Source organism: Ammodytes marinus (assembly GCF_949987685.1).
Source record: "Ammodytes marinus genome assembly, chromosome: 14".
NCBI classification, from domain to species: Eukaryota; Metazoa; Chordata; class Actinopteri; order Uranoscopiformes; family Ammodytidae; genus Ammodytes; species Ammodytes marinus.
This window is the reverse complement of record NC_137218.1, coordinates 14,821,158-14,838,486: the sequence shown is the minus strand read 5'-3', so window position 1 is coordinate 14,838,486 and position 17,329 is coordinate 14,821,158. Positions and strand designations below refer to the sequence as shown.

The 17,329-nt window shown below is 40.8% G+C and overlaps 3 protein-coding genes across 4 annotated transcripts; 2 read left to right on the top strand and 1 right to left on the bottom strand.

The window, feature by feature from the left end:
- On the top strand, positions 1–3,550 carry haus1 (HAUS augmin-like complex, subunit 1). Its single transcript, XM_080040501.1, has 9 exons — positions 1–126; positions 224–398; positions 1,273–1,408; positions 1,778–1,912; positions 2,109–2,232; positions 2,841–2,906; positions 3,018–3,089; positions 3,302–3,349; positions 3,451–3,550. Exons 1-9 carry the CDS (start codon positions 106–108, stop codon positions 3,493–3,495), a joined length of 822 nt encoding a protein of 273 aa, XP_079896627.1. The 5' UTR covers positions 1–105; the 3' UTR covers positions 3,496–3,550.
- A 1,819-nt stretch (positions 3,551–5,369) lies between these two features.
- Positions 5,370–12,129, top strand: eva1c (eva-1 homolog C (C. elegans)). Of its 2 annotated transcripts, none has more exons than XM_080041180.1 (8): positions 5,370–5,885; positions 6,786–6,970; positions 7,466–7,589; positions 7,817–7,966; positions 9,826–9,969; positions 10,624–10,701; positions 10,784–10,888; positions 11,456–12,129. In XM_080041180.1, the coding sequence occupies exons 1-8, from the start codon at positions 5,780–5,782 to the stop codon at positions 11,842–11,844; spliced, it is 1,281 nt and encodes a 426-aa protein (XP_079897306.1). In that variant the 5' UTR covers positions 5,370–5,779; the 3' UTR covers positions 11,845–12,129. The 2 variants fall into 2 exon arrangements, with proteins under 2 accessions (XP_079897306.1, XP_079897305.1); XM_080041179.1 differs by having other exon boundaries at positions 7,814–7,966.
- A 396-nt stretch (positions 12,130–12,525) lies between these two features.
- cfap298 (cilia and flagella associated protein 298) lies at positions 12,526–17,216 on the bottom strand. Its single transcript, XM_080041617.1, has 8 exons — positions 17,115–17,216; positions 16,708–16,865; positions 16,075–16,242; positions 15,891–15,958; positions 15,637–15,795; positions 15,315–15,446; positions 14,978–15,073; positions 12,526–14,868 (listed from the first exon to the last, which is right to left on the bottom strand). Exons 2-8 carry the CDS (start codon positions 16,844–16,846, stop codon positions 14,758–14,760), a joined length of 873 nt encoding a protein of 290 aa, XP_079897743.1. The 5' UTR covers positions 16,847–16,865; positions 17,115–17,216; the 3' UTR covers positions 12,526–14,757.
- Between the last annotated feature and the right edge of the window lie 113 nt (positions 17,217–17,329).

Below are 17,329 nucleotides of genomic sequence, written 5' to 3'. Positions count from 1 at the left end.
GGCGCGAAACCATCATGATAGCAAACGCTGTTTACGTTTTTGTTAAGGACTGTGAGACCCATTCAATGTTTTAAAGAAGCTAGTTGCTCTGCCATTTCATTCGTCATGTGTGAAAAAATCACTAAGGTAATGTTCAGTCTTTTGTTAACACGACATTGTGAGTTATTTAAGTCACTTCCGTTGGCTTTTTGTTTATCTTTTTTTGTTTCGCGTCGCTCCCCAGGTGAACAGCTGGCTGAGCACGGTGTTTGGAGATCAGCCGGTGCCACACTATGAGGTCAACACAAGGACAGTGGACATACTGTACCAGCTGGCACAGGCGACCGAAGCCCGGTGCAGCGACACTGCTCTACTCACAGAAGACCTCAAACAGAAAGCTTCAGAGTATCAGGCTGAGGGTGAGTCACTCTCAGATAGCCGTAGTAGTTAAATGCACATATACCTTTCACTTGCCTCGAAGGGTAACTCCAGTCTAATACAGTTTGTTTCATGCTGATGGGAATTACAGCCGGGGATCAAAAGACAAAGGACTTTTTTGCAATGGTGTCGCCCAGGACGACATAATTAAATTGGTAAATAGGTAAATACAATGTTACATAGTACATTAATGGATACAATGATGGAAAAAGACCCAAGTTGTTACAAACCTTAAATAGATTGATTCAGTATCTTCCCATGCTTTACTATCATGGTTCTTACAGACCCTTAAACCAGTTTTAAAATGCATTAAATAAATACATTTAGTCTAAATATATACGCCGACTGTAAAGTGTCTTAAAGCAATCTTTCAAATGTCTTCAAAATGCTAAGACATAGGAGTAGGTTTTTATCAATCTTTTTCTTCTTTAAAAACAATTTACAAATGCCCCTCACGTTAAAGGTCATGCAGATTGACATGGCTTGACATTTAAGTGGCACATTATTAATTTGGGCTATTTATTTTTTACTATTTTGAATGACCTGATAATTAGGCTATGCAAATAATGTCATTCCAAATTCAAGAAAAACCTTTTTTTAATGTTGGAAGTAGATCATCCTACTTTTCCACAGGACCAAAACAAGTCATGTTGTTTCACAATTGTCCACAACCCTAAGTAAATTATTATCTTTTTCTCTACAGTTTTGGTTGTTGTCAAAAATGTCTTTAATTTCGTTGATTGCCTTTTGTACAGTTTGCAGTTTAGTGAAGTGTAAGACATGCCGTCCACTAATTCACACCACAAAGTATTCACAGCATTTTGACAGCACTCATTTGTGTCTCCTTCCGTCTAGGTTCTCATCTCCAGGATGTTCTTCTACAAGGTGTTGGCTTGTCCTGCGCAAGCTTGCCAAAGCCCTCTGCTGACTACATGTCTGCCTTAGTGGATACTGCCATGGTGCTTGGAGTCAGAGACACGTCGCTTTGCAGGTACGCTGCCATTGCACCGTAGTTTCTAGTAATCGCTATTTTCCAGGCAGTAGATGTATGCCCTCATGGTGGCTGTGGCGAAGTGGGTAGGGTGGTCGACCCTCGACTACAGGGTTGATGGTTCGATCCCCCGTCCCCCTGCAACATGTTGAAGTGTCCCTGAGCAAGAAACTGAACCCTAAATTGCTCCCGATAGTTAGCCTGCTATCGGTGTATGAATGTGTGTGTGAAAGGCAACGTGGGAATGGGAACAGGTCTCCCTTGAAAAAGAGTCTCCGGTCACAATGGGATTTACTTGTATAGATAAAGGTTAAAAAAAAAGGATGTCATATGAGTAAACAGCTTGGAATCGTTTTATGTCTCGTCTAGCTTTATACCAGCAGTGAACAACCTCACCGACAAACTTCTAGAAGCGGAAAAGACCACCAGGAGGCTTGAGAGGGAGCATACAGCCCTCAGGAAGAGACTAGGTCCTACTCTGGTGCTGCGGAAAAACTTACAAGAGTAAGTGCGTGGACGCTGAGGATGATTTTTGCATTATGATGATATCGCTACTGCTTTGTTCAATTGTTATAGTAGAAAAAAAAAACACACACACACAGCCCTGAGCTATCGCATGCCAAAATTCAGCCACAATGGATATAAACCATGTTGCTACATACTATAGTCATCTGTAATCAGTGTTCCTAATTGTCTTCAGGGATACCAACAAAACTGTCAAAGCTCAGGCGGTGGAGAAGGCCAAAGCGGAGGAGAGGGAACTCAACATGGATTTTGTCAAGGCGAAGGCTAAAGAGCTCAGCAAGAGACGAGAGAGGGCAGAGGTGTGTTGTGGTGTTACACAATGCAGTGCAACTGAAGTTGTGTGTTACGGTGTACAATGTTCTTTTATTGAAAATGCCCTGAGATTGTGGCTTTTTTTTATATTAATATCATTGCTTATATATTTATTTTTCTATTTGTTCAAATATTCATATCTTAGTGGGAGGTTTGTTCTGGATATGAAAATTAAGATAAATTGTACTAATGACAAATTTTCTATGCAGCCGAAAGAGGCATAAATTATTGGTGTCCTAAGCCACCAGGATGAGAAAATGCAAATCAACATAAGATAAAAAAAAAAAACAAGCAACCAGCAGCATTGAAATAGTCAATTAGAAAGATGAAGAGGATGAAGAGTTTTGTAGAAAACCTTCTGCAAGTAGCAATGGGAAAGAACAAGACTCATTGAAACAGACTGTATTTTGAGCCTGGTATAATTTGGGCATCAAGTTACCGCCTGTAGTTTAGAGCACACAGAGATGATACTGAGGAGGGATCCAACTGCTCACGCAATTGGTATCATTGTCAGCAGGGACCAGATATTCTAACTATATCACAGTCACTCAGAAGCAAGAGCTTGCTTTGATGCTCTTCTTTCAATCCTCAACAGGCTCAACTTGTACACAGGAACATGGACAAACGCATCACCCATCCAGCTATTGTGCAGCTCTCTGAGGTAATCCCAGCTGTTACACACATGCTAGTATGCAGTGGTAATGGAAACCTAACTAGTTGTGCTTTCTAGTGTTTGAAATGTTTCCTCAGTCTTCTTTTTTCCTTTCTGCAGGAAGTCACAGCACTGAAACAGGAAATAATCCCCCTGCAAAAGAAACTAGAGCCTTACATGGACCTGAGCCCAGTACGTCTGTTTTCATATTGTCTCCATAAACAAAAATATGTTCATATTATTCTAAATATTTTGATGGTGATATATGGTAAGGTGAACATTTGTGTTTGTGTTTTGACTTAATTAGTGAATCCTATTTACATGTTTAACAACTTGATGTTTCTATATTTGGCTTCATGATTTTTTTGTTGTTGTTGCTATTTTTCCCTTCTAAACCACAACAGAACCCATCTCTTGCTCGAGTGCACATAGAAGAAGCAAAAAGAGAAATTGTGAGTATATCTTAATAGTTCATTCAATAGTGGAGGAGCTGTGGTTGATTGTTGCTTTATTTATTATTCATTTATTAACCACTGTATTTCCTCAATTACAGGCTGCGATCGATTCCCAGCTTGAGATGAATGTTGATTTCAAGTAAAAATGTAATGTCCTTTTAAAAAAAATCTTTTTCTGTACATTTTCTGTAAAAAAAAAAATAAAGTAATTGTTTCCATGTCTTGGTGCCTCTTTGTCGTTTGAAGCAGCAGCAGCAGGTCTCCTTTAATCACAGTCATTAAGACTCATTATCTGCTGACTTTGTTGTTCTTTTGTTCCAAATTCAGTATTCAGGGCCGCCTTTGACAACAAACTGCTTTGTGCACATAGCTAAACCAACTCTGACCTAAAACATTAAGAATATATTTTTAAAACAGTTCCCTCTGACGGTCTTCCTTTTGCATTTGAATGCTTCTACAGACTGGAAATGTGTGTTTCACCACAGCTTAGCGGTGCTTTATAAGAAAACTTTAAATATTTAGATTTATGACAAACTCAAACCACCAGTCTTTTCAGTTCATCTCCTCCTCTTCCTGTTTGTTACAAAACACCATCAACCCTTATCAAATGTTTTGTCTTTATTGTCTAGTCTCCGTTATCTAATAGAGAGCTTTAGTTCCCAATTTGAACAAGTTTTTCATGGGAGATCATTTTGCGATCAAGTTTGTCTGCCAGGCGCATATTAATAATTACCCACCTGACACAAAAATAATAATTTAATTTAGATGGCTTCAGTGTGTTGAAAAAAAAGGATTAACCACTGCACGTTTCAGATTATCTTAAATATTATTTTAAATAGCTTTATTATATCCCCTGCTTTCTTCTACGTTTATCACAAATGAATCTAATCATGATAGAAGTACATTGACTCAAGTGTAGTTAGTACTTTCCCTGTTGACCTACATGGCTAAAAAAACAAAGTACAGAGCCACTCCCTTGGTGCCTAAAGCTAAACTACAGAGAATGGCTAGCGACTAAGGGGGCCAGTCTTACAGTTTGTATGCAAAATATCACTCCTTGGTTCCTCCCCCCACAGAGCAGAGCATGGAGACCCCAACGTCTCTGTCAGGTTGACTGTTGTCATTCTGCACCCCAGTCTGACATGTAGATTGACCGGTTACCATGGAGTGGGTCATGGATGTGGCCCGCCGTGCAATTTACCAAGTAGGCCCCCTGCTTCATTCAAAGGCGCTATGGCTAGGGCATGGATCACTTATGAAAAGAAACGGAATCAAAATATCATTTACTTGGAACTTGAAAAAGAGAGAAGAAAACACATTCAGTTGAAGTCAATGGAGGGAACACAGGAGCCCAACAAAAGCAATCAATAATCAAGGCATCTTTGTATCTTTTGCCTTCAGGGGAGGCTTTTAGAACTAAAGTATTTTCTTTGTTTCCCAGGTGGTTGCTAAGCATTCCTCTATCTTTTCAAATTTGTAGGCTACATTGCTCACTTAACATGACTAATTTTGCATAGGGCAGATCTTATTATGTAGGCTATATGCTATATATCCTACATCAAACATCAACCATAAAAAAAACTCAGTTAGATCTTTGTTCATTTGCATGTTAAATTTAAACAAATTACATGTAAATAATATGAATTGTGTCTAATTAATTATATTTTTTATATAAACAAAGTTACATGTTTTCATATTTCTTTAAACAAAACATTTAAACGTGCAGCTGTAGTGGGAAAGAAGGAATAAAGAGAGAGGTAGACAAGTGGGGAAAAAGACGGAAGGAAAAGAACAAGAGACACCTCATAGAATGAAAGCATTTTGCCATAATCCAAAAAGTAAACATGTGCCTCGTGTGTGTGTGTGGGGGGGGGGGGTTCGACGTCTGGTGTCATACCGTTGACCATTGAGCGCGTCGCCCCTCGCTTCCCTTTAAAATAGTTTGATCTGCCACGCCCACCCCATATATCCACTCAGCTGTTGCTCTGAAGGCGCTTTTGGTTCCCACATGCATTTATTCACAAATCTGCGGAGTTGTTGCCCACAGTAGGGAAGTCGGAATGGGAGTAGACCTATGCTATAGCCACGCGTTGGCTTGATCACCTCGTCTGTCAAGTTTGGAGCAACTTGTTGCGCAGCTGCTATTTCTAACCTCCTCTGTGGTCCATTATAGCTTACTGCAGTGGGACAGACGCTGTGTTGTGCTCACACAGGCTTAACGGTGCGGTAGCCTACCTTGTGCGAAGGAAGACAGATGGATGGAGCGGGGACTTTCTCCCAGAAACGGCGTTTCAGTGCTTGGGCCTTGAGAAGATGAATATTGTGGATTATTTGGACTTTGTGTGTAAAGTCATGTAGACTAGACAACAGTTATCTTTCGAGAAGGTGTCTGTAATATGCTCGTAGAGACGAGGGATTTGGGTCATCATGAGCTGGACACGTCCTTGTCTCGGACTAGACTGGAGCCACAGTCTCTTCTACCTGACTCTACTGCTGTGGACCAGACGCATGAGTGGACTGGCTGACTTCTCAAGTAAGATTTTAATGATGATGATGCATTGGGAGGAGCAGAAGGATACATCAAGATGGTTGAAGATTCACAGGAAGTCTGTGCCTAACTGAAAGTGGCCTACATTTACTGATGGGCTGATCTGTGATTGAATAACAGCTACAGTGAAACAAATGTGTAAAGATAATATGAAGTGTAATAGATAAGGTTATTCCAGTGGTTTCCTATACCTGTTGGAGAAGATGGAGTGTAAAAAGACACATGAGGAAACAAATACATACAGAAGTGGTAGGCTAGTTTATATCTTTGATTTAAAACTAGTAGACAGAATAATGTTGACACAGGTGTTGGAGACTAGAACAAGTGTATTTACTGAACAGAGTTAAGACCAGCTATGCTCAGCACTGAAGATGGTTTTCCTATATATATATATATATATATATATATATATATATATATATATATATATATATATATATATATATATATATATATATGTGTATATGTGTGTGTGTGTACTGTATATAGCCTACACACATGTACTGTATTCCCTAAGACAACTTTGAATCAGACGTAACTTGATCTCATCTAGTCTACACACCATGCAACACAGGTGGATCATATTTATGTGAATGCCAGTTGGCAGAGTATGCCACCCAGAAAAAATGGTCTGGCAGTCATGGGTCTTCTAAGCAACATGAGAGACAACTAACTATAAGGGCTTGAAAAAGGGCCAAAGAAAGCGAGGTGAAACTACTGATTGTTCAGTGCTATAAAGTCTCTTCAAATATTAAATCCATTTTCATAAAAAAAATGTTGACGTCATGTCTGTTTTTACCCCCACAGAAGTACACCTGAACTTCATAAATGTGTATGTTTCCATGTGCACCACAGCCTTACGGCTTTATTTTTCTCTCTCAACAGACTACCTGTCCCGCATCATCACCAGCCACTCTGCTCAGGCGTGTGACGGACAGCCTCTGCGACTCCACTGTCCACGTCACTCCACCATCTCCATCCAGTCTGCCTTCTACGGGAGTGGAGAGGCAGAAACAGACCCCTTGCTCCGAGCCCACAACCACAGCTGTTCAGCTTTAACTGCTCTACAGGTGCTTTTAATGTGTGGGATACACCGCACTTTTCACTTGTAAGGAGAAAATGATCAGATCATAAGCATTTGATGAATCTTACATTAGACATACAGGAGAAATAAAATATTCTATATCTCTCATCACACTATATGTATTTCTCTCATTACACACTCTTGCTGGGTCACTCAGTGGTATTTAGGTGTTTGACAGTTGTAGCTCATTTGTTGGAGAAGTTTATACTCCCCATGTTTACCCGCTTTTAGATAAGCTGGCTGGTGAATGCACAGCCCACTCTTTTCCATTTGCCAGCCAGTTAGTGCATCAATCTTTTTGCATCAGATCTGGTTGTACTTAAAGGGGGAGACGGCGTATCCTGAGGATGCTTGTTGTCACAATCCCAGTTCTTTTGTTGGTAAAAAGCGATTTTGACAACAAGCATTCTCCTGAATTGCTGACTCCACCTCTATAGTACATTGTGCTCACACAAAACTGTGTCCTGTGTTTGCTATGCAGAAGCTGCTGTCTGAGTGTCAGAGCCACAGAGATTGCCAGCTGCCTGTCAACCACCTGCTGTTTGGGAAGGACCCCTGTCCTGGCACTGCCAAATACCTCCATGTGGACTACAAGTGTAAACCAAGTGAGTTCAGCAGCTCAAATCCCATTTGTTCCTACTGGTTCACAAACCTTTTATTTTATTTTATCCTGTCCCCTCCCAGGCAACTGATACTCCCTGTTTCAGCATCTGCCTCTCTTCTCTTACTAGTGGATAAACACGGAATAGCAGCACATCTATACACAAAATATCTCCTAACCCCTCTGTTTCCCACTGCCGTCGACCCCCCTCACCTCTTCATCCCTCAGCAGAACACAAAAGACATGTGGTGTGTGAGGGCGAGACCATGACCCTGCGCTGTAAGCCCACCAGGGCTCTCAACATCTACGCAGCTGTCTATGGAAGAGTTCTGGGCCAGACCCACACCTGCCCTTCACACCTGACAATACCTCCCCCCTTTGGTGAGTCAATGGGATGTTCTGTGTCCTCCATGTGGTGTTGACTCAAATATGTTTCCTTTTCACAAGGCGAACAATGTAACCAGGAATATAATGCCTTGAGAAAGTTTTAGGAAGAGGAAGTTTGGGATTTTTTTCTTCTTCTCGCAGTCACAATTATGTCTGATTATGTAGGCCAGGAAATCTGTTGGACTGCTTTGTGGCACAAAGCTTAGAGTAGGGGAGAACGGGGTAAGTAGGCATACTTTTTACTCTAGTGAGAATTGCTCATCACCTAAACATCTTTCAATAGTCATTCCTACATTAAATTGAAGCTTAAGGTGTTGGCTTGAAATGTGTACCCCTCACTTTTTCTATCTTATTGTAATAAAGAAGAAATTAATCATTAAAGACACCCTTACACATTGTGACAACCAACCCCATCAAGGGGTCGGTTGTCAAACACTATGGGGTTGTTTGTCACAATGTTATCTTAATGGGAATAATCTTAAAAAGAAGGCAAGAAAGTAGAACTAAATTTGAAAGTTTAATTGCATTGTCAAGTTGACAAATAGGCCTACATAACTTACTGTAGCCTTGGCAGCTGGTCTAGTTTGGGATGCACTGGGTTGTTTTGATTTTGTTGCCCTTTTTTCTTTTGCATGCTAGCTGCCTTTTCCTGCTCTATTCTTTCCTTCTCTGGGGTGTCAGTGAGGATACAGCTTGACAATTTCTTTCGTTATTGGGTTCCTTTTCTGGCTGCAGCCTTGAGATAACATGTGACAACCAACCCCCCAAAAAATGTGACGACCAACCCCAACTTGAATTTCTTGCTAGCATCAAGGCCAACAACCATCTGACAACTAATTAGCTTGCTAACCACAATGTAAACTATAGTTTACCCTTCACACTTTGTATGGGTAACAAGTGTTTTGTTATAAACCCATTGTGTAAAAGCCTAGAAGAAAAATACTGAGGAGCTAAATATTTTCAATTTTACATGAAAAACACAAACAGTCGTCTCACCTCAAATTCAGCAGTCTAACTCCAAGGAAGACTATGTAGGTGACCTCTGATCCCAATTCTGGATATTTACATACCAACATTTCACAGACAGCGCCTTCTGGTTCCGAGATATAACGATTGTGACAACCAACCCGTGTGACAAATTACCCCGTTCTCCCCTAATATACCGTAGTTTTGTGTCTGTATTCACTTACTTTATAGATCACTGTATTTACGATTCACAATTTTATTTGAGCTTGAGAACTATTTTTTTTTTTTTTTATCCACCAAAAAATTTCCTCAGAAATTGCACAATAGAATGTCAACATGTCTACTGGGAAAACGACTGATACAAATTATGTGTGACAAAAGGCTCAATTTTATTGTCATTTGTTTCCAATTCTACCAAATTATACTAACTTCACAATGATATATCATAATGATTTAAACTTGTCTGAATATTGAATGCTTAAGAATAAGAATTAAGCCTTTGGAGCTGACATACATTAACATAGGTGGTAGGCTAATTAACTACAGTATCAGATGGCTGCTCAGTGAAATTACAACCAAACTCACACCAAACACTGAATCAGTGATTGGGCTATTACAGATGCACTACATACTACAAATACTATCAGGGAGCATTGTCCCAAAATTGAACAAGCATTTTGAACAAGCACACACACACACACACACACACACACACACACACACACACACACACACACACACACACACACACACACACACACACACACACACACACACACACACACACACACACACACACACACACACACACACACACACACACACACACACACACACTTTGTGTGATGTTATTATTATGTGTGAATTCTCTTTGCTTTCTCTTGCAGAGTGCCTGAACCACGAGGCTGTACACTTTGTGTCTAAGTCCTGCTACAGCAAACAGAAGTGTGTTGTTGCCGTCAGCAACCAGACCTTTAGGGACCCCTGCTTTCCAGGAACCAGGAAGTACCTCAGTGTGGTCTATTCTTGTGGTAGGACTCTCGCTGCTTCCTCATTAAGATAAATCACAGAGCCATTTCAAAATATCAAACAGGCTCACATGTTACTATGGGTAGCTCACGTCATGTCTGTTTTTTGTTTAGTTTTTTTGCCTTATTCATTATGTGACAGCTCCCTCAGGGGAACATGTTGTAGTAGTTTTCTACCGTGGGTTTTTATCTGCCCATCTCAGTCATCAGCTGTTTTTATTGTATCACATTCAGCAACACAATAGCGGGGAATAACATACTCTGAGCTCAGATTGAGGCTGACATCCTGGCAAACTTCCTACGATTGGCACGAATGCCAGTGAGGTCATGCAGCAACATTGTTCATGTATCAAAGTTTGGAGATTTGATTTCAGTCTTGGGTTTGATACAATTCCTCTGACTGGCTTCATTTAGCCCAAAACAATGTGTTAACCCTGTAGGCTACTTATCAACACAATTGGACAAAAAGTAATTAGAAATTATTCATAATTTGGGAATATATTTCTATTATGGGACCAGTTGTTGCAGAGGTTTGGATGTAGGAAGGGGCTAATGGCGAAATGTCTGCAATAGATTTACCAATACAATACACAGTCACAGAGTCTGTATCAGTTTGTCCACAGCAAAATAAAGTATTTTCTGTCTTTCTTCCAACAGTACCGCAGACTTTACTGAGGGAGGCGGACCCTTACATGTTCACCTCCACCTCGTCTCCTGCAGTGGACACAGAAAAAGGTATCCTCATCCCGCCATCTGTTGCTATTCTGCTTTCCTGTGGCATTTATATCGCACATCATAATTCTAATGTTCACAGCAGCTCCCCCTGCAGATCTGGAGGGGCCGTTCTCCAAAGGGTCAAAAAGGCCGGACAAGTCTGGAGCTATGATGAGCAACTCTCTCCTGACCTATGCCTACATCAAAGGTAAATTGTATTTGAATGCATGTGTGCACTACGGAATGCACGTCTTAAAGGTTAGGTCAGCAACTCTGGAGAAAGCCTGTTGTCAAAATCACTTTTTGTCAGAATCTGTGACTATCTCTTCACAATCCACTACATGTCTGTACTCTGTGTGCACTTACAAATGTATACACAGCTAAGTCTGTAAACAGGAATGTTGCTAGCTTCGGTGGACCCTTTTACATAGGCCTACCCTTTTTTACATACAAGTTTACAGAGCCTGGGCTGTTTATAACACTACATTTTCCTTCATGACACACACAGTACGGATCATGAGGGGAAATTTTCAAAACTGATTTTGACAAAACGTGATTCTACCAACAAGCATTCTCCAAAATAGCTGACATCACCTTTAAATGGTGTGTTGTTCCCCCAACAGAGCCTGCGGTTAGGGTTAGGGTAATGTTAAGGAATAGGGCCTTCCAGGCAGCTCTGCCTGGAAGTCTCCGTTGGGGGGACAACACACTTCTAGCCCTTTAAATCAGCTTTTCTATGCATTTCCTTTCTTTTCTTTTCTTTTCCTCCACACAGAGCATCCAGAAATGGCGGCACTGCTGTTCACCTCTAGCGTCTGTGTCGGTCTTCTGCTCACACTGCTGGCTGTGTCGGTCCGAGTCACCTGCAGAGTTCGCCACAAACCGCCAACCAAGTCTTGTAGCCAGACTGCCAACTGCCAGGAGGAAGACAATGATAATGAGGATCATGAGGAGGATGATGATGATGATGATGATGATGATGATGATGACGAAGATGGAACAGAAAGCTCTTTTATCTCGGCAGCAGAAAGGAAAGCCATCCGCGGCTGGGAGGAAGTGACTTATGTGAGCGAGGCGGCCGAACGGGCAGAGAGGATCGATCGCAGAGAGATGATCATACAGGAGATATGGATGAATTCCTATCTGAGTGACAGCTCTTGTTAACTCAAACGTGACCCATGGGTGCTTTTCAGCGCCTTCAAGGATTATTTTGAGGATTCTCCAACCAGCGGTAGGCAAACCAGACCATTGATAATTAACAAAAACAAGAAACTGTCAACTCAGTTTGTCTTGGGTTTTCCCCCCTCTCTATGCTTGGGTGGAACTGCAGTGCTCCACATGTTTCCAGGATCAACAGGGTTATTAATGTTAAATGGGTGGTCCCGTGTATTCTGTAATCGCTTAAGGCGAGACACCCCAGGTGAATAGGGATTTTTTTTTAACTTGTAGATATCATCACGAAACTTTGCCAGTTGATTACTGACACTAACACAATTATTTTTTGTATTACATGTTTTTCTTTAGTATTATATTAAATATGCAAATATGGCAATATTTAACCAATTATGCGTAAATTTGGGTCATTTTTCGAGAAAAAATTTGAGATGTTGGATAAAGCCAGAGTTAAAATCTCTATTTTATTTTAACCACATATTAGTTTCTAAGGTTTTTACACAACAGATTTTGGATACAGCCTTTTTTCATTTATTAAATCAAAAAATACTATGTACATGTCTTAGAAATGCATTGTAGGCATGTTTTTAGGAGGAAAATGTATCATAAATCAGACAATTAACAATATATTAACAAATCCTTCTGTAAAAACCTTTAAAATAGTGCTATGAATGATTATAGAAAGTTTGGTTGATGTCAGTGGTCTAGAAGTTGAGATATCTTTCGCACAGTATTGGAAAAAGCTCATTTTGAGAAAACGGCCGTTAAAGATAAAAACGTGAATTCTGCTGATAATCACTGATGATAGCTAGAGAGTAATTTATTGAATTAGGCCCTACACCCTTCAATGCCATATAGGCCTACCACTGCTTAACATATAAACCATAGCATAGTAACATTTACATCCACATGCTAATTTAAACGTGATTCATTTATTATTAGCCACTGTCTGTCAACCTGCTCCGGAGTCGGCACAGACGCTCTCTCTCCCCACCATGTCCCCTCTGATCCTCTGACAGTCTGTGTCTCTCCGACGTGATCGGCGTGATTTACATGTCTTTAACACTTCTCCCCTTCAAATGGCGATCATGTAGTGTCCGTAGCCAATTGATTAAGTATTTTTTTTGTGTTGGTTTGGCATATTTTCGACGTTTTTCCCATTTTATTTTGTGATTTTCGAGCTACCGCGGCTAGCATCACGTGATGCCTTTTAGCGAATCACATCGTCAGAAATGTGCATTAGCCAATGAGGTCGCGTTCCTAGCATTGAATCCCTCCTCACACTTTCACGATTGGTTACTGATACAAAGGAAATGACCATATTTGGATCAGATAACGTTGTTCTTGAGATTCAGAGCTTTCCAACAGTACCATGGTTATTATGATTCATACAGCGGTTGCGGTGCTGTATGTTACGTTAGAATGCTCACTTTTGACGAATTTAGGAGCAAAATACAGACGCAAGCAGTCAAAGTTTAGTAAAATTAACACCTAAAACGTATATTTTGGACCTTTTATCCATACTAGTATGAAAGAAGAGATGTTATGGAAGCTAAATAGACACAAATCTCAAAATTGGCCAGTGCTTAAAAAAACGATGTTTTTGCCTGCCGTGTCTCGCCTTAAATGCTGTATTTTTCTCACACTCACCGCCAAATTAAACTAGGATTTTCTAAATGAAATACTGTTTATTGCAAAGAAAAAAAAGTGCAAATCACTGGCTTTGAAAGAATTTCACACAGCTGCCACTTTTATTTAAGCCAAATCAATTTAATTTAACTATTACAAATGTAGGTCAACACATCATCAAAGGGTCTCATAGCAGCTGTCACCGTCAAACTGATAAATAACTTCAAACCAAAGAAGTTGTCGTAGAACATTATCTGTCATAACATCCACAATTATTGCTTTAATGGAACCATAAAATATATTTGTACATTGTTGGTTTTAATTTCAGGATGAAGCCTTTTTGTCGTGAACAAATCAAATGTGTGGTTCAAGAAGTGTCATGTGTTGTCTTTCCTAACAGCAGTAAAACATTTTTTGTTATTAAAAAAAACAATTATTTCAACATAATAGAAACACTAGTGTTTTCCTACAGTATAAAGACATAAGTGGTAGTTAGTATCTGGCAGCTGTCCATACCATATAGCTAAAGATATGTGTTCCACTTTCACTGGCCATAACGGATCACTGTTCTCTAAAGTGCCATCTGAACTGAATGAACAAAAGGTGGATTCAATCGGGCTGTACTAATTCTTGAGCACAAAAACTGGAACGACCATCCACTAATGTTGCAACTTCCTCTATCAGAGTAGCACCGACTTTCATAGGTGTGTGTGTGTGTTAATCTGTGCGTCACTGACTGGAGACAAAGAGAGGAAAGGTGTAGCATCCTTGTCCCTGCACTTCATAGGATGTAAGACTGTGTTCCAGTTGAATCACTACCTCCGAGACTTTGTATTGTAAAAAAAATGTATGAACATTGTTAAGACACATGATACACTGGAACAAATTCTGTTTGATTTTATTTACAAACAATAAAAACGTAGAGCACATTTAGATTCAACTTTTATTGAGTTATTTTAAATAAAATCTTCAATACAAATGTATCTTTACAACAGGGTTAAAATAATCAGTACAGGGAACAAGTATTGGTCAAATAAATCAACATGCTGTCATACAATGTGTCCAGATGTTTTCTTCACATTTCAGTTCAAAAATACAGTAGATGTATTATAAATATACTATTATAAATACATTACTCCAAGGCATATGAACACTCTAATGTATATATATAATATTCTCTGGAAAACCTCAACATAGTGAACTGACTTCAGTATAGTGAAAAGGCATCTTATTCAGTTGCATATAGAGCGGTGAGAATCTGAGTGGTGGTGATCTTTATCTTGGTCCCCATTTGATATTGGTGAGGCCTTGAAACTGTTTTTTGAGGGCCTGTCTGTCTGACCACTGTGAGTCCATGTAGCTATCATCGTCTCCCTCTTCCAGTTTCTGAAAACATAAAACCAGGAGGGGGTTGGAAAGGCACATTCAGTAAACAGGTACTTCTAAATGTGTGTATATATTTCAAAACGTTTTGATTTCAAAAGCTTGTCCTCACCTTGAGCTCCTCCTGCCTCCTGTGGAAATTCAACATCATCTGTTTCTGCTGCTCGTCAGTGACCAGAGGCTCTCTAGCTGGCGCCCCCTGTCCCTTCTGAAAGGAACAACAATACATGGATCCCAGTTATTCTCAAATCCAACCAAATTCCCCAAACTCAAATACGCTGTTGTAAACGGGTAGCAGCCAATAATGTAATAACGGCAGTTTATGTAATAACCGCCAAAATAGTTTTTATTTTGTATGTAATAAAAGGCAATATTTCTTTCAGTTATGACCTTATCTGCTCTTATTAAATGTTTAGCTGCTACAACACAACAAAATAAGACTAGCTCACCTTTTGGATTTTGACCACAATCTTCGTCTTTTCGTTTTTGCCGATGTAGTCCTGCAGTTTCTTCCCTCGCTGCATCTCTTTGGCGGCCCACCACAGCTGGCACTCGTCCTCCGTGATCACCTGAAGGGACGCCTGAGGTGAGGAGACGGATGGAGACAGGAATGGAGGGAGAGAGAGAAGGGTAAAGAGATTATCAAGGAGACAAGGAAGACAGCTTTACCTTCAAAAGTCACCAAACAAATACTAGCTTAGCAACCTTCGTTCTTGTCGTTGAGTTGACTAAACGCACATATCATGAGGCTCCCAGTTAACAGCTGCTAACCTGTGTCCCTGAAAGGTCTTCCTGCTCCTCAAACTCCATTCTGATTGGGTCATGAGGAGGCAGCCCCATTGGATACACGATCATGACCGCCCCCCTTAGCTGATCCAGGGCCTCCTTTACCATCTCCATGGTGACGCAACAGTTAGCTCTCACTTGTTTCTGAAAGATAAGGGGAAAAGACAGCTTGAATCTAAAGCACTGACCCTTGGTGAACAAGGGAATTTGAGATTTTGCGTCTTTGCACCATTACTCACAGCAGAGATCAGGGCCTTTGCCTCCTCCATTGTTTTCTTCAGCACCTCTTTCATTTTATCATTGGGAGCTGGCGGACGGAAAAGAGAGTCAGTCTTTATTGTCAGTTAACCTCTCACATTCAGTTTTCCCCACTGTAGGAATGTAGAATCAACAGGGACCAAAGAATTGACACCTCCGCCTCACCGTGTCCGTTTCTCCTCCCAATCTCGTCCGCCTTGAGCACCGGCCCTCCGCTGGGCACACACTTGTCTTCCCATTCGTCCCTGAGTTTCAGGTCCACGATCTGCTCCACCGTCAGCCCCTGCATGTTGGGCGGCAGAGTGATGCCGTGGTCTGCCAGCTCTGGGAACTCTGAAGGGTTGCATCAATAAACAGGCAAGTCTTAGTCAGTGTCCCACTGGACGGAAATCGATTTTTAACATGTCACATAAAGGTCATATACTGAATAAAGAATAACAACTCGAAGTCGCTGTCTGACTCAACTTGAAGGTGGAGTAAGCGATTCTGGAGAACGCTTGTTGTCAAAATCACTTTTTGTCAAAATCAGCGAATATCTCCTCATGAACCCACTACCTGTCCGTACGGTGTTAATACACAGCCAATGCTCTGTAAACTGGCATGTTGCTAGCTATGGTGGGATAGTCACTGATTTGGACAAAAAGTGACTTTGACAACAAGTACCGGTAGGCCTATTCTCCAGAATTGCTGACTCCACCTTAAACTAGAGGTATTTTGCCACAAGTGTGAGTGCAGCATTGAAACTCCTGATACCCCACACAGTGTGCAAAGACCAGCAGCGATTGTGTCATATTTCACCTGAACATATCCTGTCCACTTTGAGTCTCCCGTTGTAAACGGCCGTAATCTGCTGGGTCACCGTCTCCAGAGGAGCGTCCACGGTGGTATTGAAGAGAAACTGGCTCTCATCTCCACGCTTCACATGCAGCTGCACCATCCTGCACCTGTTAACACCGCTGAAAGAGACGTAAGGGTACAGAAGATTAATATAAACCCCAAAACACCCCGGGAATTCGTCTGTCCGCGTGGAAAAGCTGCGCCCGCGGTCCTGTGTACAACACTGTTACCATAGCAACATTCGCTTCTAGAAAGCACAACGCTAGCTGTTTAACACACCAGCTGATAAAGCTAGCTGTTTACACTGACTGGCCGAATATGTTTAAGAGTCATTTATTTATTACAGTAGAAAATACTAACATATTTACCTGTGTGGCGAAACGTTCAACAGGAGACACTGGTCAGACTGAGCTCGCACTTTGTTTACTAGCAGTGTGACACTGCTGGAAGATTCCTCGAGGATACTACATGACTTCTTCGTTCATGTGAAGTGTTGACGGCACGTTCGATTAATCTAAACTGGCTTGCTGCCCTCTAACGTTAAACACTGGTAGTGTCGTGTTCTTGAAAAGGGCATAATCCT

Excerpts from the sequence above, each read along its gene's own strand:
- cfap298 (XM_080041617.1), bottom strand. The coding sequence starts at position 16,846 with ATGGTGCAGCTGCATGTGAAGCGTGGAGATGAGAGCCAGTTTCTCTTC. Across the intron at positions 15,074-15,314 it reads TTGTGGTCAAAATCCAAAAG|AAGGGACAGGGGGCGCCAGC; the intron begins GTGAGCTAGTCT and ends TGTTCCTTTCAG. Across the intron at positions 14,869-14,977 it reads GGAGGCAGGAGGAGCTCAAG|AAACTGGAAGAGGGAGACGA; the intron begins GTGAGGACAAGC and ends TTATGTTTTCAG.
- haus1 (XM_080040501.1), top strand. The coding sequence starts at position 106 with ATGTGTGAAAAAATCACTAAG. Across the intron at positions 1,913-2,108 it reads CTGCGGAAAAACTTACAAGA|GGATACCAACAAAACTGTCA; the intron begins GTAAGTGCGTGG and ends AATTGTCTTCAG. Across the intron at positions 3,090-3,301 it reads CTTACATGGACCTGAGCCCA|AACCCATCTCTTGCTCGAGT; the intron begins GTACGTCTGTTT and ends AAACCACAACAG.
- eva1c (XM_080041179.1), top strand. The coding sequence starts at position 5,780 with ATGAGCTGGACACGTCCTTGTCTCGGACTAGACTGGAGCCACAGTCTC. Across the intron at positions 6,971-7,465 it reads CAGCTTTAACTGCTCTACAG|AAGCTGCTGTCTGAGTGTCA; the intron begins GTGCTTTTAATG and ends TTTGCTATGCAG. Across the intron at positions 7,590-7,813 it reads GGACTACAAGTGTAAACCAA|CAGAACACAAAAGACATGTG; the intron begins GTGAGTTCAGCA and ends TTCATCCCTCAG.